The following is a 26,276-nucleotide window of genomic DNA, read 5'->3' on the forward strand; positions in this document are numbered from 1 at the left end:
GTTGACGACCGAGACACACCTTTGGCGTTCTAATGGGTGGTGCAATTGGTAAATTTAGGTCAAACTTCACGACTTTTCGCGATCACTATAGTGTTGGGTAGCAGAGTTATTTGATTTAGGAATACGAAAGCTGGTACAACGTTACGACAAATACCTCAAAAAGGACGGTGCATAGGTTGGGAAGTTGGTTATGTATCACTAACTTCACAGTAATAAAATTTAACTGTTCTGCTGATGTTTGTCTTTCATTTCACAACCCATCGGAACTTATTTTCTGGATGCGCCTCGTAGTATTGAATCTATTGACAAGTGGAAGTTAAACTTCAAGCTGTAGTATTCCAGTTTTTCCTCTCATCAAAATATAATCAATATATCATACTTCTTGTCAGAGCGAACAGAAATAAGTTCACACAACACCAGCTTATATGACTACTTTAATATGTAGGATGCAGCAGAGAAAACTCATTAAAAACCAAAAAGGCACCAAAAGCCGCTCGTTTAAAACTAGTAGGCTATGCAATTTCAATTGAGTAGACATAGCCTCTTGGACTCATGTGTTTGTCGCTGAAAATTAATTCAGAAGTGGTGAATCTGTAATTGCTATTCAGCGTGTTTTCGCAAACAGTTCAGTGTAGGACGTCAGACAAACACTCCTGATGGTAGCACGATTCAGAGATTGATTAAAGCGTTCAGACCAACAGGCTCTGTGATTAAAAGGAAACCATCTGGGCTTCACACGTTATATACATATGCCTGGAAGTGTGGAGGAAGAAATAGGCCTACTGGAAGAGAAATACTGAATTTCTGGGGGAGATTACATGGAAACATATAAAAAGGAAAGCGTTACTTGGTGAATACTAGTTTTTTTTTTTTAAATATATAGATAGAGTCTGATTCGTATTGTACTGTTGTATGAAAATTACACTGTAATACACTTCTTTCTGTATAAGCATTTCTTTTTCCACACTCGAAAGTTACCCGACTTATTGTCAGTCGAAAAACACGCGTTTTCTGTGCTACATCCTGTTTATTCATAATGGCTTGCAAAATAATAAAATTTTGAAAATAAAATTATGTTATTTTCTCTCTTTTCAGAATTCATTCCAAAGGACGGATATTAATCAGCTTTGTTTGCAATGGAACGTGTGGCAGTGAGGGAGAATATGGACATTTCACAGTTAGGATTCTTGTGCACCGGTAACCCTAAATATGACATCGACACATAAAATGGTCAAAAGGGAAGTGAAGTGAATTTTAGTGTCAGTGTTAACCAATATTTCACTAGACAATAAATATTTTTTCCCATAAAAATGTAAAATAAAGTAGTCTTTATGAATTAGATATTATTAAAGGGGCAATTCATCATAGAAACAATCATGAACACTACTGAATCTTCTAATTATACATCTTCAGGGTATTTGGACATTAATAATTGTACCCCTGATAGTGATTTTATTGAATGTGAAGATCTGGGTGTCATCGTGGCCAAATCCATTATATTAGGAATTATTATTATCTTGACTATCAGTGGTAATTTACTCGTGGTGTTTGCTGTACTTCCCAGTCCAAACTTAAGAACTCCAACACATTTCCTAATTGTTAATCTGGCAGTCGCGGACCTCCTCTTAGGGACAACTGTACTTCCTTTCTCCGCAGTCCTCGAAGTCTCTGGTATCTGGTATTTTGGACAAACGTTTTGTAGTGTATGGGCTGCGGTTGACGTACTGTGTTGTACAGCGTCTATTATTTCGTTATGTGTTATATCTGTGGACCGTTATATCGGTGTTACAAGACCTCTTGCGTACTCTAGTATTATGACCAAGAAACGAGCTTGGTTGCTTATTGTAGTGACCTGGATTCTATCATTATTTATCAGTATTGGGCCATTGTTGGGGTGGAAATCGCCAATCGGCAAAGAAACAGAGTGTTCTGTTAATAAACAATTGGGGTATGTTCTATTTTCGGTAACAGGGTCTTTTTACCTTCCGATGCTAGTCATACTAGTGTTATATTGGAAGATATACAAAGCAGCTGAAAGACATAACAACTTCCTGGAAAATGGTTCTAAGACTGAGCATATGGTAACGCTGAGAGTGCATCTAGCCGGTCCATCTGGCTCTGGAAGTAGTGAGATATATTCCAGACCAAACAGCATTGACTGTACTCAGTATAACCATCATCCACCGCAGCTGCAGAAACAGAACAGTTTAGTGGTGCGAACATCAAAAGATCTTAATCAAGGGGAGGAATTAGTGGGACTCAGGGCTCATCGAGGTGGAATGCTAAACGGTACTCGAAGATCCTTTGCCGAGAAAACTAGTTATACTTGTAATGGCAATGGAGTGACAAGATATAGTGCTCCTTCCCCGCCTACTGTATCACCCGACAGGAGATTCCCTGCTGCTCATCAAGGAAGGCTGGCCAAGTTCCGAAGACAGAAAAAGGCAGCCAAAACTCTTGGAATCGTTGTCGGTGGATTCTTACTCTGTTGGTTTCCGTTCTTCATTACATTACCTGTAGGTAAGTAGAATTCATTTTTTTATCCTTTAAATAAACAGAAAAGCTATTATTTGTTACAGGCAGGAAGCTCAGAAAAGGTAAAGATTTTTGAAAGATAATCTATTTTGGTTCCAGAATGTAGATTTATATTGAAGAAATATTCGAGAAAGTGTTAATTTTTTCCTGTATACTTGTCATAAATATAGAATCAGCGATAACATAGAAGAATCGACATTCACAACATACTTTGCTTTCTTTCTTGCTTGCTTGCTTTCAATTTTTATTTATTTACTAGCTGCTTCCTCCTCTTCACAGGGCAAAAATGGTTTGGTCAGAGCGTGTCACGACTATTTTTATTTGTCGGGCACCAAGTTAGCACAACCTTTGCCTTATACTTCTGGGAAAAAAATCGTTGTCCAGGGACTCCCACGGAGCCAATTTCACGATTTACTTTTACCCTGGAATTGCATTACTATGAGTGCCTCCACAAATCAATTCTTCGCAGTCGTGTAAACATTCTGATCATGCCTGTAATGCTGTTTGATAAGGAAATTTGGTTGTTTGTGATTTATTAGTGTATGAAGTTATTATAAAATACAGTAAATTAAGAAAAGAAGAGGAAAGTATGTTTTTTGCGAGTGGTTAACAAAGCGAGGAACGTTGGGAGCTTCAAGTGCATTGTGTCTTAAACTGAGGATTGAGGATGGAATGAGCAGGTGAAATGTTTCTTAAACATTTAAATGGTGGGGGAAGAAATTAAAACAAAGCTTCAAGTTGTTGGTTGAAGTTTAGAGTTTCTTTTCAGTACAGGCTATATGAAACGCGGACCTACAGTTTAAGTTGGGATCTGAACCACCACAATGTGTTCAAATTTCACGGCTCTTAACATCAGGAAACGAACCTGTGTTTCTGTGCGCAAAAGGCGTGCGCGCAGACTACTAGATTAGCAAGAAGGACATAAAATAAAACACTCAAAAATATAAAAATCAATATTTTAAATACTCCACCAGGTTGAAGGCATACACTATTTTCTATTGAATTGAATGGACTCCGCGTTAGTTAGTTCATCTCAGGTGATCATAATTCGATCAGCAAAGTAACATAATAATAAGAAAAAATTTATATGATGTATATGGTGAGGTGTGTTGTTAATATAAAAAAATATTTTTAAAGAAATAGTTCAACGTTCTTTGTGAAATACTCTGTCAAAACCTCTGACTACTTCAGTTTCATTTATCTAGGTATGTTGATTTACAGTTTGCTTATTTACTTTTTTGCGTTAAGCATTAGGTAACAGAAGCTATGTTCCATCAGTGGCTTAGGCTGCAAGCAGGATGATGGCACCATATCTGAAAGTGTACTTAGATAGGTATTTCGTCAGGGCCGTAACTTGTGGGGGGCAGGAGGGGCAACTGTCCCCAGAGAAGCTCCTCACTGTTCGAGGGGGGCCATTTTAAGACAAAATTTTCTTACTCCATATACGATACTAACATGAAATTATAAATGAAGCATCAAACAGGTTCACTAGATTACATAAACAAAACAGCATACAAAAAGTAAATGAAACAAAAATGAGGGGATGGGTCCATATCAGTAAAAATGTCTACTATTAGGGGCCCTAGAAATATTTATTCGTATGGCTTTGAGATTTATCAATACTGTCCCCTTAATTAATTTGTCATTTATGGAAAGGGCCCAGGGGCGTAACTAACGGCCTCGCAGGCCTTGCCGTGGAGAAGGGCCCATAAAGAGTAAGAGAAAGATGGGAAGAGGAAGCCCAGGAATTAGAAAAACAACTTTTCTATGGGGTCCAAATACGCGTATTAATGCTTGCCCCTCCAGAAAAAAATATAAGTTACGGCGCTGTATTTCGTTCTTGTGCAATGCAAATTATAGATTGTTAAATAATTGTGTAAACACGTGTAACTCTGAAGCAATCTCATGATTTTCAACTGTGGAAAGTTTAAAGAATTCTCATACTGAACTGAGCAGAAGATCTGGATAAGATTCGATGGTTATTAACAGAGGAGGCCCATCACAAGGGGCTCAATGGGCCCGGCTCTCCCATCGTTTTTTATATTAACAAGAAAAAATGCATGTATCTTAAGTTATCCTGCTAGTATTGCTGCTATACTTTATCTCTGAACCAAAAACAGTGATTCTGACTCCTTCAAATCAGTTTTTCCATGTACTACTTACTCTTATATGCTCTCTATTCGCGCGGTCAGTATAAAACAAAAGGGAAAAGGACCTAAGCTATTTCAGTGTGGACTTAGTATCGCCTCGCATTGACTCATGTGGCGAACAACGTGAATGTAGGTGGCAAGGACCAAGAATCGTAGGCCCTTATCACACGATTGCACCCGACCCCTTCCGAACGAAAAGGTTTGAAGCTTGCTTATTGCCAAAATTCGCTTGTCTGTAGAGGTTGTTCATAACACTTTCACTTGTTTTGTTCCTTGACCTTGCTCTCTTGCGGATAAAAGTCAACCGTGTGTCCATCCCTCAGTGTGCATTTTCTTAGTGTCTTTTGTACTATTTTTCCCCTTTGTTTTCGTGTAGTTGTGCGAAAATGGATAAAGTAAGCGTGTTGTTAGAAAAGCGATTTTCAACGTTTTGTTTAAATGATAAAGTTCAGCTGAAAGAACTAGGTCCACATCGACCTAAAATTTCAATTACACAGCAAAATGGAACAAAAGTTAGAAACTTTTTGTGCAATTGGTATGAAAAGTACAATTGGTTGACTGCTTGTGAACAACGTAAGAGACTATTTTGATTCTATTATTTATTGTTCGGTGGTGAAACGGTGTGGACAAAAATGGGATCTTTTTTATTTGAAACACCTATCAGGAAAAAATTAAGAAACACGTGTGTGGCGTTGTTCATATTAACAATTCTGCAGTCTTAAGCATAGAAGAACAGAGTATACGTACAGATAATTAGATGAGGACCATTTATTACATAAAATATTTTGTTACGTTGTTCCCCTACAATTATACTTAATGTGTTATTATGATAAGTTTTTCTGACTGCAACTTCGACTTTTTTAAGCAATTCACTTAAGAATCAAACAATAACAATATCTTAGTAGTGATAGTGGTATTAGTACTAGGAACACGTTGACGCTAGTGGTCTACTACTGCCACGATTAATTATATGCATGGAGAGTATGACCGCGACCGTTCGGTCTCTTTAATGGATGGGTACCGCTCAAAATCCGCACCCCGTCCGCAGTTGCACGATACTGAAATTGTATCCACGTGCACGTAGTGCACCGAAAGGATCTGTCCCCTAATCCTGACTCGCCGAAGCGATGTAACCCCCGTTCTCTGAGGGAGTGGGATACGCCCACTGCGCGACCAGACCGAAGTCCTGAGAACCTACCAGTTAACCTACTGGTGAAGGCAGTCTGCTAGCGAGCCAGTCCTACCATGCTCTGCAGGCATGGCACCCGAGCGTTATAACGTAAGCTCACCTCCCGTCCATGCTCACCGTTACCCATATTCATGGGATTGGTTCCCATGAGCTACCGAATCCCACGGTATGACCACAGCCCGGCAGAGTCCAACCCAAATCCGGGGCCCCAGGCAATGCCCGAGGGGGTTTGTTCAATCCCGGCCCTGCCTACCTCTATCGTTCAACTGGCAACCGCCTTGTCGTGTAGAGGTACCACGCACACGTCGAGATACTCCCGTATCTCATTCCGGTCCCAATGGTACGTGTTAAGTCACAATTTGAGTTTGGTGTCGGTCCATATCCTAGAGAGTTTCCTCCCTTCCGCGGGATCAGAACCGTTACCCAGATTCCTGGGATTGGCCCCTCCATTCAGTTCCCTAGCAGGCAGAAATCCGACACTCTTCCCCCCGGTAGGGTCGTCCAAGCAATACAGGACTTCCTCTAATTACAGTAAAGGTACACCGTACATTACCAGAGCCAATAACTGATATAGACCGTTTGCTCAAGGCAGACATTGTCATTTGGGAGCCGTGTCTCCCCTGGTAGGCCCGCCCAAACAATACGGGGCTATCTATCTTTTACGTATTTAGATACCACGTACACGTTGTAGCAAAGCTACATGTCCGGATCCCAATGGTACGTGTAAACCACCATTAGAAGGGACACCCACAATCTTCCTTCGGTAGGGTCATTGAAACAATACGGGACTACCTCTTCTTGAGGGAAAGGTTAATCGTACATTACCAGACCCAATGGCTAATGTAGACTGTCTACCTTTAAAGACAATGGCCATTTGGGAGTGGCGGCTCCCGTGGTAGGCTCGTGGCTCCTACACCCAGTGAATATGCAAGCTGGGACGAAGGAGTGATCCATTTCCTCAGCGCTCCTGAAGTACGCGTTAGGATATTAGGTATTCCATCCCGGATCCAAGAGCACGCACTACACGCTCTTTGAGGACAGTACCTATATCATCCTCCCGGTAGGGCGCTGGATCCGCCCACACTCTTGGACACACCTGCTACCCACTCTTCCATACGCCTTGGGATACGACGTAGACTTATCACCGGGACCCGAGAGCACGGCCCATTTCGGAGGATACCCGGGGGCTCACCTCCGCCGATAGGGGCGGAGGTCAAAGACTACCTGCCTCACTGAGGACGTGATGAGGTCACACGTACTCTTCCAGATCCAATGGCACGAGTTAGTAGCCCATTTCGGAGGATGGTCGAAGCCTCACCTCCGCCGGTAGGTTATTATCTTGATTTGCACTGACAACTAAGAAACATTGTCAGCTATTAGCACAGGATAGACAAGAGTGAAGCGTATTTCCACGCTGCTCCCGAAACCCCATATCCCCCTAAGGGCTACCTGGCCACCACAATGCATGTGACCAGCTCATACACAGGGTTCCCTCCCCCTTTCTCAGCACGGGCTTGGGGCAGGCAATGGGGGGGGGGCTATGTAGGAACAATAGCAGTTGTAGTAGTAACCATAAAGTATTTGTCTTGAGGCTTGGCTCACTCTACCTTTTATTCCACGAGCCGCCATTGGTTATTAAGGCTCTTCTCTAACTTCATTGCCACTTTAAAAGAATAATGAATAGCTTAAAGAGAATGAAGTATATAAAAGTGTAGAAAGTGAGCCAGACAGTGTCCACAAAACGATATTACATCAACTAATAATTGTTTTCAAGACTTTCCGTATAGTGTATAAACTTAGATGCCCTATAATGACGACGTCATAAACTGCGCACCCAAAGAGTGCGGCCAACAAAGTATTAGCCTGGAGCCCCAATTTTATATCAACATGAATTTGCACGAACTTGAGTGCAAGCGATAGCTTCCGATGCGTAGAACACGCCTGTGAAGGAACCAGAGTGGGCAGATGCACCGTTCCTGCGATATCGCGTTCCAAAGGTATGGGATGCCACGAGATGACACCAGTATCGAGGCGAAGCTGCGAGATCGCCTCTTCACACCCCGAGGGTATTTGTATAAAGTTTGTGAAGCTAACAGGTTATAGTGGTCACAGACGTAACTCCGTATCGTATTAAACTCATTGATCAAGCACGTTGTTTCTATCTTTTCTTCTCTTAACTGATTGTATTCGTGATTGATTTCAGCTACTTCGACTTTGCAGAGTCCATTCTTATTATAATAAAAATGAAGTTGAGATATCGCAGTTGAACCAGAACTACATATTTGTGCTGACGAACAAGGCGAAGGCAGGTAGAGCGGTAATCATTGCCTACTACTGTACGTGCGAATCTGGAGCACGTACAGTAGGATGTTGTTCCACTGTACTTCTCTTAGGGCCACAACTATGAGTTTGTTGTGTCAGGTCATCGATTGTCCAACGTTTCTCTTCGCATTGAAAATGCTTCCGATGATGAGGATGTTTTGATTGAGTTTCATAAACTAAAGTGCCACGTCGATCTTCGATGCTGGCCCCATCTCGTGACATCTCACACCTTTGGAACACGATGTCTCAGGAACAGTGCATCTGACCACTCTGGTTCCTTCACAGGCGTGTTCTAATCATGGTTATCTATGGATTGAAATCACGTTCGGGCAAATTCAAGGGAGATGAAATTTGGGCTAAACTTGGCCGCACTCTTTTTGATGCATAAGAATAGGTTTGGAAACGGTTATTACGTTATTTAATAACATTTTATAGATAACTACCTGGCTCACTTGTAATATTTTTGATATCTCGTTATCTTGTTGTTTACTAAAATTCAGAAAAATGGAGATGAACTTAGCAAAAAGCCTTAAGACTTTATAGAAAAATCTTGTTATATCTTTTTCTCCCGTCGGATTTACTCTGATTCTCACCTCTCTGGAGAGAAAAGGAAAATTCAATAAAGAAGAGGGGATTGCGATACGAAAGAAGAAAGATAAACCAGCTTAACTATTTCGCCCTTAATGCATTGACGCATCTTTCGGCGTTTCTTTCTCAATTTTTCTTTCTTTCTTTTGTTTATGCATATTTTCAACATAGAGAAAGAACACGCATCTCTCAGATCATGAATACAACACCAAGGGGGTCATACAGTATTAATCTTCGCAAAATTCTGCGTACAGCAATGAAATCTTTGTTTGACGTCCAACGATTATTCCCTTTAGACTAAGATAGATGATGATTAAGGCAAGTGAATGATGATCGAAAAACCGGTGGAATGATAATGTGGGAAGAACCTGGAGAACATCAACAAAACTCACGGACACAATGTTGTCCACCACAAACTTACTCAGTCGGGGATCGAACCAGAGATCCCACGCACCAGCCACCGTGCGTCCCTCTGGATTCAGTAACACAACGCAAAAATACAAAAAGTCATTATAGCTGCTAAGCCAACTACAGTAAACTAAAACGCAAAGTTTGTGTTGCTTTGACGCAAAAAGATACGGAATGTGCCCTCAGGTAAAATAGTATAAGGACTAAATGCTAGACATTATGGGCCTTATGCAGAGTCGTTTTGAAATACGATTAGAGTCATACTAAAGGCCTCACTACTGCAGGAATCATGTGTTAGTCTAACTCTTTTGTATGGCACTAATCACACGTCAGAACATCTCTGCATAAGGCCCTATGGGTCTTATGCAGAGTCATTCTGACGCGTTATTAGTGTCATACTAAAGAGTTAGACTAACACATGATTCCTGCAGTAGTGAGGCCTTAAGTATGACTTTAATCATACGTCAAAATGACCTGCATAAGGCCCTACATTGCTCTTACTCTTCTAAAATCTTAGTTAGTACTAGCATACATTTGCTAATGAGTTCCTATGTGTGGTACTTTAATTATTTTGGGCAAAACTAAACTTACGTGCTCTAGTGTATAAATTGACAGAATTCGATATTTTATTCAAAATAGATATGCCCCCATTCTCACAGGTCACATACAATTAGATTTGGGCAAAATCGAAAAAGAGTGGCGCTATCGTCGATGTCTTCCTTGAAGTCACAGGCAGAGGAAGGAAAAAGCCTGCTGAATATCAGACTTATCAGCTTTCTAGGGGGAAAAAACTTATAGAATGTTAATGCGTAACTATATCGTTCAATAATAGACCTACCATTATACGAATATATATTGAAAATGCACGACTCATTTCTCTATTCTGATTCAAGATCATGCTACTCTTGAACATCTTTCTGCGCCTTGTTCATGATTCAAAATTTTCTTTACATCTGTGAGGATTCCAATACGATTGGCAACACTGGACAGTGTTCTTCCATGTCGAAAACTTTTCTTAATTCCGCTTCGCGGTTCCAAGTGTTTGTTAAAATGTATTATTTGGTGCAGGGAAGAGTTGCTGGGTTTGAACCAGTTTTACATATTTTTTGTATACACCAGAAAAGGAAGCGTTTAAAATGAGAAAATAATTACTGAAATAAGAAGCACATTATATTAGCATTTATGATATTTATTTATCTTAATCAAGAAGTCACGCAATAACTTCATATTACAGGAGAATAAAACCAATACTATCAATCCATTTAAGGAAACTAGTATCTAAAATTGGGGCACATTTTTTTGAAAGATGGATCACTTTTAGAATCAAATGGAATGATGGTCTATCGATATTGAATCCAAATCAAGTAGAAATGGTCATTTGAAATTCCCTTTTGTCAATTTTCCACACGATCCTCTTTGAGTCATTTTTGAAGTGAAAATAATAGCAAAATGTGTCCTCAGTACGTTTTCGGCCAATCAGAACACTATAGTTTATTTCATGATACTCAGACAACATTCAAAAAATGTTTATGATATTCATTATGCAAGATTGGTTCCAAAGGGCTGGTAAAATACAGGGACATACAAACGTCCAAGCTAGGCAACTAGTTGTACGAGACACTTGACGTTGATATAAATTTTGGTACTTGATCGTTAGTGATAGAAACTCACTAGAAGTGACACACCAAAAAATATCACCAATGCACACATTCGTTGCTCTCAGTTGTACTGCGTATTCATGTTCCAGAAACACTCCTTTCCTCTTTTGCAGGCATTGTACTCAGTTCCTATACTTTCAATAACCGTATTTTTTTTTTAATATTAAACGATCCAATTCAGAAGTGGGTCAAAATTGGCAACTCTTTATGATATTCTTGGTTTGTACTTTCGTGCTGTTTGTGTGTATTTTCATTTTGAAGTGGCAATCTTATAAGTAGAATGCTGATCAATTAGCCATTGAAGCAAGAACGGTGACAACAGGTTTTATATAAACGTAATTAGTTTGCCCATTTTTAACTGTAATTTAACTATGTGCTTTTCTTTCCTTCTCTGAGACATTATTTTTGAATTATCCTGGTTGTCAAGACGGATGGCGTTATCGTCACATATGTTCACGGACGATAATAGCAGATAAAGAGGAATTTAATATTAAATGATACTTATATTTAAACAGAGATTATTGTCTTTTATACACGTAATCCAGGTTTCAGTTTAATCTGTTCACTTTTTGGTAGGATCTTATCGATATACGAGTAAACAGCTTCAACCACTGTAAATAAAGTAAAAATAAACGACAATTAAGATTGATTTAATGCTTCTTCTTTTATCTTTGTACAAGTATCGAACCATCTACTGACACGTATACGATACAAATATTTACCTACGCAAGGTTCTTCATTGGTTAGCTTCCGTGTTCTTGGTCACGTTGCTTTGTTTTCGTACGTGACGCAGGAAATATAGAAGAAGCGGTTTCCTTCTCACGATTTCTTTACATTTACACTCTTGGGGTGTTTCATTGGTTAGAATCAACTCTTCGTAAGTTGGGAGGGAAACTAAATATAGCAAAGAAGAAACACGATTACTTAGTATCTCTCGTCAAAGGACCTTAAACAATTTCCAAACCATTAGTACTTTGTTATTTTACTTGGAGAAAACAATGACGTGGAGTGAATTCTAAACACGTTTTGAGAAAGGCCACAACACAGAGAAAGATAAATCCTAAATTGTTCAATTATGGCTCTTTTTATAGTGCTGATCACGATGAAAATGAGACAAGAATATATATTTTTAAATTCGAAACGAGAATTAAGATGAGTAGAAAAATTTTACGAGTCCCGTGGGTAAACACTAGTTTCCTGATTCTTGGATTTCCAACACTGTTTTTTAGTGTTACATCATTCATACGAGAATATGACTATACGTACATGGAATAAACTCTATAAATTGATATAGTGATTCTAATCACAATACGTTCATCATCGTTTACAGATATGTAAGCCGTTACACAATACATTCCAATTATACATATAGTTAAAATGTAGGTCTTGCAATTTAATACCTTAAAATCGTGCCCTATTACCTACGTATATAACTTAACATACGTCATCTGAATGCATCATGCATTCTGAATATTTAATTTCTTCTTGTACATAGATTAGATCATAAATAATAAATACCAGGTACGAATCCACATATTTTTGTTGGCAGGAGTCAAAGTTTGGGGGAGAGTCAAATACTACAAGCCATTACATCTATGTAGTATTGAACGGGTATTGTTCTGGACCCGAAAAGACGATAAGTAATTGTAAGACGTCCACCTATATGTTCAAGAAAACAATTATAGAACTAGATTGTTTTTATAAGAGAAAGAATACATATGAAGTGTAAGATCATATTTTCATGCTTCATCAATCATTTCCCTGTTAAACAAGTATAGTTTTGTTGAGAAAGTACAAATGTATGTTGGGTTAGTAAGATTATTTGGGGAGGTCCGATCTCGATGGTTCCACGTGAGTCCGCCCCTGATAAATACTTGGAAAAAATAAGAAACGATTTGACATCTAGAGAAGAATTTTTCACCCTGTCGATACATTGTGAGTATACCATTGAGACGTTTTCTGTAACTACGCTCTCTAACGAAGTGTTAGTAATAGATGATGCTACAGTGGAGTACTCACGAAGTAGCAACAATGTAACACATCTTGCTCTAAACGTTGATTCGTTTCTTATCTTGGGGGGCGCGGTGGCTCAGTGGTAGAGCGTTCACCTCTGGTGCTTGGGGTCGCGGGTTCGATCCCAACCCCCGCCAAGTGAACTTTGTGGTGGACAAACACCGTGCTCGTGGGTTTTCTCGGGGTTCTCCCGTTTCCTCCCACTTTCTTCATTCCACCATTTCACTCATATCTCATTATCACCGTCTCCTTTAGCCTAACCGGCATAACCGTGGGACGTAAAACTCAAAGATTTCATTTCATTTTTTTTCGTTTCTTATCTTGCTCCAAGTATAATTAGAAGTTAAATCCTCGTCATATCGGTCGTTCACAATACAATGGGATCACATCTAATTACTAAAGTGGTTATAAACAGACATAAAATTTATACAGTACGCTTAAGTAATAGAAAATTTCTTTTTTTTTTTTTTAGAAAATATATTCATTATTTACAATATCTAAACAAGAATGTTGTAAGCACTGAAAGGAGCTTCACATAAAGGTCTTAAAGATAAAATATGTCCAAAATGACCAAAATTAGATTTCATTCTCTTGTTCACTAACTGTGGCATTTCTCATTACATGATTGACTAGTTAAGACTTACCTATTTATGAAATACTATTTAATTATTAAACTGCTTAAACTATTTGTGATATTGTTTCTTATTAAGGGAATTATTCACTTGCTAAAAAGTAAAGTCAGCCTACTTTCTACATGAATTAACTTTTAATGGAACGCTTTTGCCTAACATTTGATTCATTGTTTAAAATTAGTTTCGTTACATTAATTGTATCAGTAAGAGTTTAGAAGTTTAGTTAGGATCTTTGTAATTCATAATATATACTTCGGGAATTTTCCTTGTTAAAATGAATTACTAGTAGTTTTATGTTTATTTAGAAATGAACATTGGTTTAGGGACTTGCAAATTATTCTACAATCATCCCTATATAGCATTAGAATTTTCTATTCTTAAGTGCAATCTACAAAGACTGCTTGGAAAACTCAAGCACATAAATTTATAAAATGAAACGAGAAATTGTCGACAAGATGAGAAACGTTTTTCGAAAAATGCAGATGCGAAAGAATCCTTCGAGACGCAAGACCAGATAACCTTTCTTCGTCTCGTTCCGTTTCGTCTCGTAAGCAGTACTAACCGTACAGCCCTCGTAGCAGTCCGAACAGTGGCATATGGTAAGCAAGCCAACTGTCAACGTTGTCCAAACGTTGTAATTGGTCGCTTTACTGAGCATTTGCCAACCATAGGACCGGATTAATACTCTCTTGGCTTTACTTCCGGAACATCTCTCCTTAAAAAAATACCGGGTGTCTCTAAAAGTACATCCCACTAAGAATTTTGTTATTAAGGATAAGCTACTGTGGATATCACATGATGCATGAATCCGTACCGTTTCGTGGTGAAATAAAGACATTACATGTACGCGATGTGAGTGCCGTATGTGATACAATCTATTTCTTGCCACACTCTGCTTAGCACGTCTAATGTGACTGTAGTTGCAGCTTCTTCAATTTTCATTGACAGCTCATGAAGGTCTCGTAAAAGAACTTCTTAACTAGCTCCACAAGAAAAAAGAAATCCTTTACGCAGATTTTGTTCGAATTCCATAAAGCAGAAGGCCTTTTGAACACCACCAAACTAATTAATTGTGTCTCATAGGTCAACTTTGAGTCTGCAGGAACCTGTAATGAAATGAAAAAAAAAAAACTGTGCATCAGATGCAACTGACGAGATAAACTAAATTCCAATCGATTTCTATTACAGTTTGTATAGTGTAACTTACTTTAGTGACACCCTGTAATAAGCTTCAAGTATATTTCTATTAATATAATTTGCAGGTGGTACTGTTACTGTTGCTCTTTCTGGTTTACTACTCATAAAAGAAGAAAATTTTATATTCTAACTTGGTTGGAAGTTAAAATGACCAAATTCTTGTCGATAATAGATCCAGCCAGTACTGTCGCGGGTACATAAAGTGTCGTTGATCAATACATACGTTTATACAGTAGAATGACTGGAAAAACTGTAAGCATATTTTAAACTGCTATCTAGAAAGGCTCACATGAGAAATTTCAAGTATAATACATTAATCTATTCTGTAATATACGTATAAAAGGAAGGGGATACAAATACACCGTCCAAGTTTCATCGTACTAAGCGTAAGTGTTTTTCCGTCCCTAGCCAACCAATTTAACTGGTAACGCAATCCCTACAAAAGAAGTTGAATTCCGATTAGCAGACTAAGGTCGAAACTATCGGCAAATTGAGTTTACTATCTGACACTAAACTACTTGGATTAACTGATACTTTTGGCCAATGTACAGGAGTTTTCAAAGTTTGTTTCTGCAATTGCCATACTGATCATTAATCTGCATTGGCCCTACCTATTGTCTTACTACGGAAGTTATTCGCAAACTTAGTAGGATAGATGACAATCAATGGACATGACTGACTACGTTGCATTGCTTGCAACATTCAAATACTTTCAGCTAAAATGATTTACATTTTTTTTAATAAGTAGTTTTATTTGTATGTATAATTTAAATCAATAATTCCCAAAATTTCTGAGAATGCAACTCCTTTTAAGTGATATTTTCCGTACGATGTCCTTGAAGACAAAATCAAGAAAAAAAAATATTTTTGCGCCCGAACCTTCGACCCTCTGTACACTATAGACTGAAATCGTGTGTAATCAAAAGCTCTGATTATTTACATTTAACTTTTTATTTTAAGTTTTGTCCATCAACTATCACATAGTTACATAAATATTAATGATCAAATCAAATCGAAACATGGTTACAGCCTTTGTTCTCTTGGTTTCATGTTGCGTAGTACAGAAGTTACAGGGAAACAGGAAACAAGATTTATGGAAAGGCATAAACACTTTTTCGTGTATTCTTTAAAACTTTTATTTAAATATACCTGGATATAAAGAGAGGAAGCCCATTGTCCTCATATTTCCGCCTCTGTTGTTATGTAACCCAGAATATCCACAATGTAATGCGGGTTGCATATATGTAAGGTGTTCTAAGAAACTGCTAGAAACATGCATGCATTTTCGCATACATTTTCCTCACCCACCTCACCTACGCAAATTCCTTCCAATCAGAAAGTCGAGAACGAACAGCTTCGCACACTCTTAGATCTGCTGAAAATCTATCTATGTATAAAATTTGGTAGGTGTATGTATGCGAAATTCTGACTCACTGTATGCGAAAATCGGACTTCTTTGTATGCGAAAATCTGACACACACAGATAAACAGATACACAGACATATACGTTACTTTATTATTATTATTACAACAGTCCGCAAAACACGTCATACAAATCAAGTTTTCTTGATTTTGTTATTACCATTATTATTATTATTATTATTATTATTATTATTATTATTATTATTATTATTATTATTATTATTATTATTATTATTATTGTTATTATTATTATTATTATTATTACTAAAAATTAGAAAGAAGAAAATTAATATAGCTCCAATTACAGTGGCCTGTCTCTTCCAACTTACATAATGCGCGACGTACGTCACTTCGTAGTTCACTTCGTAATAAATTTCAAAAATTACAACTACTATAGCGTATGAATATGGTTGTGCTATTGATATCCATTGCAGTACGCAATGAAATACGTAATATTTTTTTCCTGTTCATACTTTTATAGACTATTACTGAATAAATACTGATGCATGATGTTCCAATCATAAAATAATGTATAAATAATATACATATACATTTACATACACATAGTAAGTTATAAATATTGTAGTTTCTTACAAAATTTCACTTAAGTCTCTGCGCTAACTTCATCCCCACTCTTTTTTTAAAAATAATGAATAACTTAAAAGATAATGGTGAATATTAAAAATGTTAGAAAAAAATACATATATTATCTACAAAATCCTATTAAATAAAGTGACAACATTTTCCAAGCCTTTTCTTATAGACTGGCAAAACTTGAGTACACAGTTTATGATGTCGTAAATGTTAAGCACCGAAATTTACTCAGAGTGTTACAAACAGATTCCTCACATCTAAATAAGAAAATAAAGTTCATATGGACCTGTGCTCGAAAGTGGATAGTTTCGGAGCTATAGGATGCCGAAAACATGAAACAAGTGAACTTTAAAAGTTCATAGCTCCACTACTATGAGACCTAACGTAGTCGGATCAAGACGTCATTGAGAAACTGGTATGTGAACTATCCAAGTATCTATATTTAAGAATTCTCCAATACTTGCGCACCAATATTTAGAGAGGTTGGTGGATAGTGATCAAGTACGTACTCCCAAACACCCTCTCTATAAAAATGAGTATGCAAATACCGGAGGTCCTGATAGATGGATATTTGGATAGTTCACGTAACTAGTTCCTCAGTGATATCTTGACCCGACTACGATCGGTCCTGCAGTAGTGGAACTATGGGCCTTTAAAGTTCACTTTTTCACATTTTCGGCACCCTATAAGTACAAAACTATGCACTTCCAAACATAGGTCCACATGAACATTTTTCTTATTTTCATGTGAAGAATCTATTCACAAAACAATGTGACAAATTTTTGTAACACCCTATACATTACACTAGATGTGTTGAAAACAATCATTTGTTCATATAATAGAACTTCGTAGATACTACTTGCCTTATTTTTTTCAGTTTTTATATTTTTCATTGTCTTAAAGTTATTAACTAAAGTTCATTAAACTGGAGCTTCGCCTAATGAAGGGAAAGTCTTAAGAAAGTTACAAATTTCACTTACGTAAAAATTCAAGTTACGTAAAAGTTTGTGGAACGCATTACTTACGTAAGTGGTGGGTTTATTGTATTTAATACTAATTTGTTGCAAAGTTATCTACTACTATCATTGGTATATCCATCATTTAATATAATAAAAAGCAGCATATAAACAAATTACGGAAAGGTATAAAAATTCGTGTGATATAACGTAACTGTGTATATATAGTGCATGAGGCAGCGTTTGAAATGAAACGTCACATACAAAGACAGAGTGGAAAACAACGAATGATAAATTGTGCATAAAAATGCTTATCAATAATTTCAAGAGTTGTCAATTGTAAAAGGTTTGAATGATTTCCAAGAAGTAATGTATGAAATGAGATTGGCTCACTTAAAATGTCAGTTTAAAAATACATTACTTGAAGACTTAAATTGGTACATCTCCGGCTCAATATAGGTATTTTACATTAAGTCCGGCTGGTAGATGTATGAGTAACATGCTGCACTGGTTGTTCCATCGTGAGATTCTGTTGTTATACCAGTTGGCCGTCAAACACTAGCAATGGAAGCGATTTCTCTATATGAGTCAAACTAGTCCATTATATTAGCGTTATACTGAAACAAGTCGGTGTTTAGACGTTATAGATTATGAACTGTCACCATTCGTCATTTGCTTGCAAACAAATGAGAGAATATAGCGTTCGAAAATATACCAGGACACTAAATTTCAGGTCTGAATCTAGCGGCCAGAGTAGAGCGTTTGGTCAACGTTTCTTTCTTAACAGTTGGAAGGCAAACAAAATAAAGACCAAATACCTATTGCCAAACTAGAACGTTTGCTCGCTTATGGCTACCTAGCGACTGGAAATCTCGCGCTCCTTCATAGACCTACATCAAATAATCTTCAAATAAGTTTTCAAAGCTGGCACGCTGGCACTACATGCGTAAGCAGATAAGTATACACAAAATAACAAAGAGGATGTACACAAGTGTTTAAATCTTTTAAGTAGGTACGATATTCGAATATTTTTATTCTCTTATTCATTTATTCTTTCGAAATGTGTATTTCTCTCATGCTTAAAAATAATTGGGAAATGATTCGTTCATAGGATTGTCACTAGTGGTGGAAAATGGGTATAGTACTTTCCGTGGGTGGATCTAGTCGTTGATGATTGCGCAATGTTCGAAGTTCCTACCTGTAGATTTTTGTACGTATATTACTTTTTTCTTTCATGATTTTCTCATTTTGATTTAATCAATTCAAATTACAAGACGTTTTACCCACTCATTCTCAACGAAAAATGCTTCTACCCGGTGGACTACCACAGTTCATTCATCATTATTGTTCAGAAAAGCTGGTACAATAAATCTGGGATGTTATTGTGCCGAAGTGCTAAGACCGATTCAGTATTAGCCAACATACATTGTATTTGTTTCCTTGCATGAAAACGCTCATCTTGAAGTTCCATATGGAACCTAGTCGACTGTGTTGTTAGGGTTTGAAGTATTTCCTTGACATCCACATTCATCAAGTGTATCTCCAACTGATATTTTTTTTTACCACCTGGACCCTATTTTTTGAGATAAAAGGCTTCAGATTGACATATATATATGTGTCATGCTGAAAATCAAATCTGAGACACAAGTTGGGTGGTTGCTTTGGACTTTAAAGTCGCTTTTTAGCGACGAGGATATACGAGACATGAGATATTTACTTACAGCTTAACCTGCTGAATCAACCCACCCCTACCAAAAGAGAGTGTTCTTAACAACTGAGTCACAAATCATGATAATTGTCCAAGATTCAAACTTTGGCACTACGTTGCTACAACAAAAGTGTGTGGGTGCTGAAGGAGATACTTTAATAACCATCAATTTTGATTAATGCTAAACATCTTTAAAAGTATTGGTCGCCGGCATGATATATATATATTTTTTCGCTTTGTGCAAATAGCGTAAAATTTGCTAATAATTCATTTTTAATATATAAATAGAAAAGAGTACAGATGTCTTGTTAGATACAAGAAATACATGTAGTTTTTTTTCTCGTATTACATGAATTCTCTATTGAAAGATTTATTTAATGGCATTGACATCATGTTCTTACTTCTAGCTTCGGATTTTTTTTAAAAAAAATATCATCTATCACTACACTTTTTTTTTTTTGTTTGTTTTTTGTATGCCACTCCAAAAGTTAATTGAATTCCACCGACCTAGAAAGAAATATGTTCTACGTACTGACAACAAAATTGAATCCGTAATTCTGAAAATATTGTTCTTGTTCATATACTATAAAGAAGAGAGCCGATTGTGATAGATTAATATTCGCACTGTTGCACAAACAGATTCATAGCGATATCATGGTGAATCATATATAGCTATTCTGTAAATAACTCTAAATATGTTTTTTTTTTCATAAGCACATATCTAAACTAGTTACCGAAGTTATTTCATTTAATGTTCATTTTCGAATTATTACACACGATTTGTGATCGACAAATGTGATTTGTTTTGTTTGTTTGCTTGTTCTGTATGTATGAAAGCAAATTGAAAGATGGTTACTTTCACATAACCCGTTTTTATTAATTTTTAATTTTTTCAGTAAAGTTGTTGGAACAAAAATAATCGATAAAGTTTTTTTTTTACGTAGATCTAAACAAACACAAACGCGATACTTCTATTTTGTAAACATATGTACAATAGTTCGATTCCTTCGCAATAATTGCATCGTCGATAGGAATTATACACGATTCCATATATTTTGCAGGCCATATGTGATTGTGCTCTTTTATTTTCAATTTCAGAACATTTTACTACAAAGAAATTTCATTACTCAAAAATTACATCACAATTAGTTTGTATTATACGAGGTGCACACCAAAAGTACATGCCGTTTCGTTCTAATTTCCAAGAACAAGGATATACTGTGGACTAACTTGTCTCTTTCTCAACAAACTCTTCCTCCTTATTCATACACAATTGCCATCGCTCCGTCCATGTAGCACGGGGGATAGTCATTTTGAGAGTGTTTCAGATACTGGAAAATAGCATTCCCAGGAATGATCTACTTGCAAAATGACGTCCACGAAGAAAATTCTTGAGGTTTGGGAACAACCAGAAGTCACTCGGGGCTAAATTTGGTGAGTAAGGCGAGTGTTGCAGAAGTTCGAAATAGTGGTCAGCCAAGAATGAGTTTACAAAATTGGTATGGTGTGATGACGCATTGTCCATATGGAGGATGAAATTGCTACTTGTCATTTGTGGTTGTTTCTCAGTCAATTTTGCGAAAAGTCTGTATCCAAAAGTATGCAAAAATACTCGTCCGTAATTGTATGACCTTTCGGAACAACGTGTTACAATATCATCCGTGGAAATTCCAGAGGATAGCCTACAGCACCATCTCATTGGATGCCACTTGACGAAATCTTTTGGAGGGTGAATATGTGTCTTTTCACTGCATCATCTGCCTCTTTGTCCCTGGATTGAATAATGGTATCTGATTCATCCATTCCAAGAAATTTGCAAGAATTCATCCTCCATTTTTTCAATCTTTCAACATGGGCAATATTAGTGTCAATTCATCCTGTTTTCGAACGCTCATTTTTACATTCATTCTTCCTTCTTTGGACTCACGCACCCACTTTCTAACATTGTTTTCTGCAAGAAGGCTATCACCACACACACACACACACACACTCCAATTGGCGATGAATATCGGCTCTTCCGTCTCACTTGTGTTATTACTGTTATTGAAGGTCTTGTCAGCAGTGGAAAGGGGAAGATTGTCCACTGACAATGTTTCATGTTTTTATTAGTTTATTAGCACATAATATATTTAAAAGCATAGAAGGTACGGTGGCTTAATGATAAAGCACTTACTTCTAGTGTATGAGGTACATTCCGGTGTGCATTCGAAATGCATTTTGATGCTAGTTTTCCCTCTATTACACTACAGGAAAACAGTTTCCGGGCTCACGCTTTGTAGAGGCTGGGTGCCTTCTGTTTAAATTATTTGTTTCACCGTACGAAAGTTGTCACAGTAGTACACACAGTCATCGATCCACGCCCCTCAGAGCGTGACGATAGGCTATGGTAGAAGCGGATGTCTGGAGTGTGCGATTTGAAAAATTCTGCGTCACGAAGTCTTAATAAATACCTTCTGTGCGATCGACATAAGCTTGTAGACTTCGAGGAATTTGGTTCTGACTTCTTCCGCCAGTCTGTGGACAGCATGAGCTAGGTAAGTGATATGTAACATCTTCGGATAAAATGCTTTAATCGCACTGGCAGCTTTGGCAATGAAGGTGCGGTATCAGTCGCAAAGGACAGTACATTATCATACTTTAGCCCCTCAAGCTATAGAAGAGTCATCGATCTATCGAAGAGACGACATAGTGCAGAATAGTTCACTAACTGCAAAACTTCAGTTGTGTGCAAGAATATTTCACAGAGTTGCCTAGCTCCAATGTACCAACTGTTACACAAGTATTAGCAACGCTCTTTCACATCAGTGGTCTCATCAATGGAGACAAAAATCTCCTTTCCGGAAACTCGTTCGCTTACTCTTATTGTGTTCTCGTAACAACGGGATAAATAGTTCTTTCTGGGTGTAGACTCGTCTGGAATAGAACGACCTGTGTACTTTACCAGGAACTCTCGTAATGTCAAATTGTTCACTTTCCAGATAGGAATGTTCGTGGAAAGAAAAGCTTCATACAAATCTCCATAAAATGCTGAATTTTTGTCAGTATTAGTGGATGCTTTTTGTGTAAGCAAAAGTTGGGACGTTTTCCTTTTACTAATTTTCTGGATACCACACAAATGTTTGTCTTGTCCGTTATGCTGTTGGACTGTAAATCTTTTATCTGCTTGCACTTAATATGTCCTCGCCAAATTCTGAGATTATCTATTTGAAGTGAGCGGCCTTAGATGGCTTTATCTTCGGCATTTGAAGTTCACTCGAATCCTGAAAATTATCTTGTATTAAAAATTAAATTATGTACTGCAATTTTGAAATCAAACTATACAACTTGAAGAAAAATGGAGTAGGAGAATTACCGTGTGATGCCAATATCAGGTGTAGTCCGGAAGCGTTTTGGTTTAGTTGTCAGGGGGAGCTAAAGCGAGTTCTTGACCCGGGCCACAACTAGCCTACATTCAGCTGCACTAACGCTGTCGCTTTCCTTTGATTCTCGAGCATTCAGTATTTATTGTTAATTTTCTAAAGAAACTGATTTGTCCATTCCTAAACAAACAATTGAACAATTGCTTTTTCACCTTGATGTATTGTGAAGACTTTAAATAAGAAACTCGAAAATATTGCATTTCGGAATTTTTCAGATAGCCTTTGTTACGCTGATAGTTAAACATAAAATAAGTAGCGTGAGCTAGCATTAAGACAAAACAGTAATTCTTGACTTTCTTATGTTTTAGCATGCATGATTGTTTAGGCTTCTGCTTATCGTAAATCATGACGTTCATTAAATCGAAGGTAAATGTAAGAAACTGAGATTTTTTTAAATGATAGTCATGCAAAATTGAAAAATGGTATGGCCTAAAATGTCGCAAAATTTTAAATAACGCAAACCTTTTCTTGAAACAATTGACTTATTTTTTTTTAAAATGGCAAAAAAATGGCCAATAAACTACATTCCTTCAAGGTGTTCAGTAATTCTGTACCAGTGAGAAACGACTACGTTGTACCAATTAACAGATGACATGTTACCAAAATCCGGGCTCTATTCATGATAAAGTCTACAAAGAGTCGTTCATTTCCGGTGAATTTTATTGGATATTTCTTTTCAAATCTAGTATGATGGCTCGTACTTTTTCATTTTCTGATCACTATACGAAGCTTTATATACGAAGTCGTTAAACAAGTATTGTACTCAGTATGTATCATATTATATTCAAAAAAACACTTTTTCCGTATATAATTTCCAAATATCTTTCAATTAAAAGAAATATATTCGAAGAATTTGTACTGAAACTATAAATTCTTTACAACACATTATGTTATTGAAATCCTATTTGTAGAAATATTATTAGAACGAGTCCTATGAGAATGCATTGATTTTTTCTCTGATTTCCAAATAAGGTTGCAGATGGAAAGCTACATATGGTGTAGGATTTATATTCCTCTCTCAAGATGTATATTTTCATCTTCAAAACTTACAAGTACGTTTAGTTCCATCTAGGGTATTGAGTTGAGTGACAGAAATCCCACTTCACTTCAGACGAGAAAGTATGTTCTGTCGAATGCTTCAGACAGCTCCTGTTAAGCACTTCCTTACGACGAAAATGTATTCGAAAAAGTTTCGAAAAATTGCAAGACACCACTTCTGAGAATCTTGACAATTGTCAAATCTCTTTTCCACAATAGCGGTTTTTAAAATCCATTTGTATATTTTCTGAACATTTTACTTTTTAAACATGTCATAGAGTTTGCCATAGAGAATCTCTTGTTATTTGCATTCTAGAGTATAGAATATATGATTTGCCATAGGAAAAGTGCGAAATCCTTTATTTGATCAATAAACTTAGAAATGATAACTGAATTTAATTATACAGGGTGGCCCAAAAGTAGGTATACACTCCTGCATTGATCAAATATACAATTCAAGCTTATCGGGCTATGGCTTCGGCTATTTTGAGCTTAAGATAGGCTATAAGTAAAAAAAATTAAGAACAAATAACAAAGAAACTAAGTCTGCCTGATGGATAACAATAAGAAATGATATAAAAGCAATGAGTTGATCAGTACAGGATTGTTTACCTATTTTTGGGCCACTCTGTATATTGCCTAAGACACTCGTTCCAATCATTTCCGAACGTGTTTGAGTATAGGATTGGCACTGACTTTGGGAGTATTACATTGTACAAGTTACACAGGTAAGGTGTTTGCAAATCCATGCAACTTATAGTTAAACGTAGTCCGTATAACACCCTCGTCTTAAGTCACTTTCGACCAGAAACTGAATAGTATAAGGATACAATTGCAAGTGACAATTATAAATACAATAAAATAGTTAAAACAAGGGTAAATAATGTGTATATTGTGGTAGCTGTGAGTAGAAAATCAGAACAATCCAAAGTGATTGGTTTACATCTTTCATTTCGGGATATAGCTAACAGGTTAATATTACATAAACGAACAAACACAAATGAAATTTGGTGATGTACTCAAACTTTTTATCGCCAAACTGCCTTGGGGGTAAGATTCAGTTAGTTTCTTTGGAGGGGGATGAAACTGTAATTGAAGAGAGAATCCTCATCATCCTCTGGTAACTTGCACCCTGTGTATTATTTCATATCTTGATATATTTATGTATTATAGTCATCTGTGGATCACAAGATCATGAGTTCTGTTTAAGGCTGTAACATTTGTAATAAATAATGTATACATCCCTTTCAAAGGTTTTCCAAGTATATTTTCTCCATTCTCAGGAATTCTGTTCTATTTCATTGTGTAGTCATTCTTTCGTAAGACTCGTAGTTTCCTATAATCTAGAGAACATGCTGCTGGTAGTTCAAAGCCCTGTTTTAATTTACATTAAGATGATTACAACAAAAGATTTCAAGTCTTTCTGTTCACATCTACTAAAGACTCTCTTTGTGTTCCTTGTTTTAATTTTTTCTTGTATTTTCAGTCTAACTTAAGGAAGATTAATGCACGATAACCCTTTAAGTCCATATATTAATATTTTGTTTGATCTTGGAACGCAGAATGGAGGAATAGACATTAACTTATACGTATGTTTACTGAGTCTCAGATACACCCTTCCCCGTTCCTCAATGCAGTCACTTATGGCTTGTCTATCTATGTGGAAAGTTGTCGGGTTCTCTCTTCCGTTAAGCCTCTTCATTAAGCGGCTTCACATTCGCCAACTAATTTCCAGAGAAAATTCCCTTCACAAACAACTCTCGCGAAAGATTTCGTCTCTCAGACTCCCTCTGCATGTGTCATAAAGCTCCTCTAAATACCAGTTGAGTGATTTTGACAGCTAAATGTTGCATACTTCAATATCTCTAATGGTTAGATTAACAATAGCATCATAGACTATTCTAACGTATTTAACGTAACCACAGGTGGAAGTAAATTCAGTTCTTGAAAAATCTCTTCTGTTCCTTGTGAGAAAATGCATCAGCAGAAACCTGGAAATTAAAGAGAACGGATTGTTTGTTTTCTTCTACAGTTACTACCAATAATTCGCCCTACAGCACGTGGTGTTATTTGGTTATACGTAATTTATGCTTCCGTTTTGCAATACGTCACTATATGATAACATCATTTATTATCATGCTGGCTATTACTAGCTACCGATGGAGGTTCCACCCTTTGTTCGAGCAAGATCATACATACATACTGTTATATGAACTTTGATATCCTAAATCAATCATTTCCAGCTCATTACTTTGTAGTGACGTCATAGTTTTGTCAGCAAACCACACGGACAGAGGAAATTGGAACCGCGGTGGCTCAATGCTAGGGCGTTCACTTCTGGTATATGGGATCCCTGGTTCGATCCCAACACGCGCCAAGTGAAGATTTCCTCGCTGTTCTCACGTTTCCTTCCATCCACCTTATCATAACCGTCTCCTTTAGCTTTG

General features: G+C 37.0%; 1 protein-coding gene across 2 annotated transcripts in view; it reads left to right on the forward strand.

Annotated features, from left to right (window-relative positions):
• Positions 1-26,276, forward strand: part of LOC145689292 (alpha-1A adrenergic receptor-like) — a 476,445-nt gene that overhangs the window by 325,956 nt on the left and 124,213 nt on the right. For both annotated transcript variants that reach the window (XM_081763434.1, XM_081763439.1), the window contains one exon: positions 1,096-2,520. In XM_081763434.1, coding sequence (XP_081619560.1) covers positions 1,377-2,520 — 1,144 coding nt within the window. In that variant the 5' untranslated portion in view covers positions 1,096-1,376. The remainder of the gene's footprint in view (positions 1-1,095; positions 2,521-26,276) is intronic.

Source organism: Thermobia domestica, chromosome 1, assembly GCF_964235325.1.
Source record: "Thermobia domestica chromosome 1, izTheDome1.hap1.1, whole genome shotgun sequence".
NCBI lineage: Eukaryota > Metazoa > Arthropoda > Insecta > Zygentoma > Lepismatidae > Thermobia > Thermobia domestica.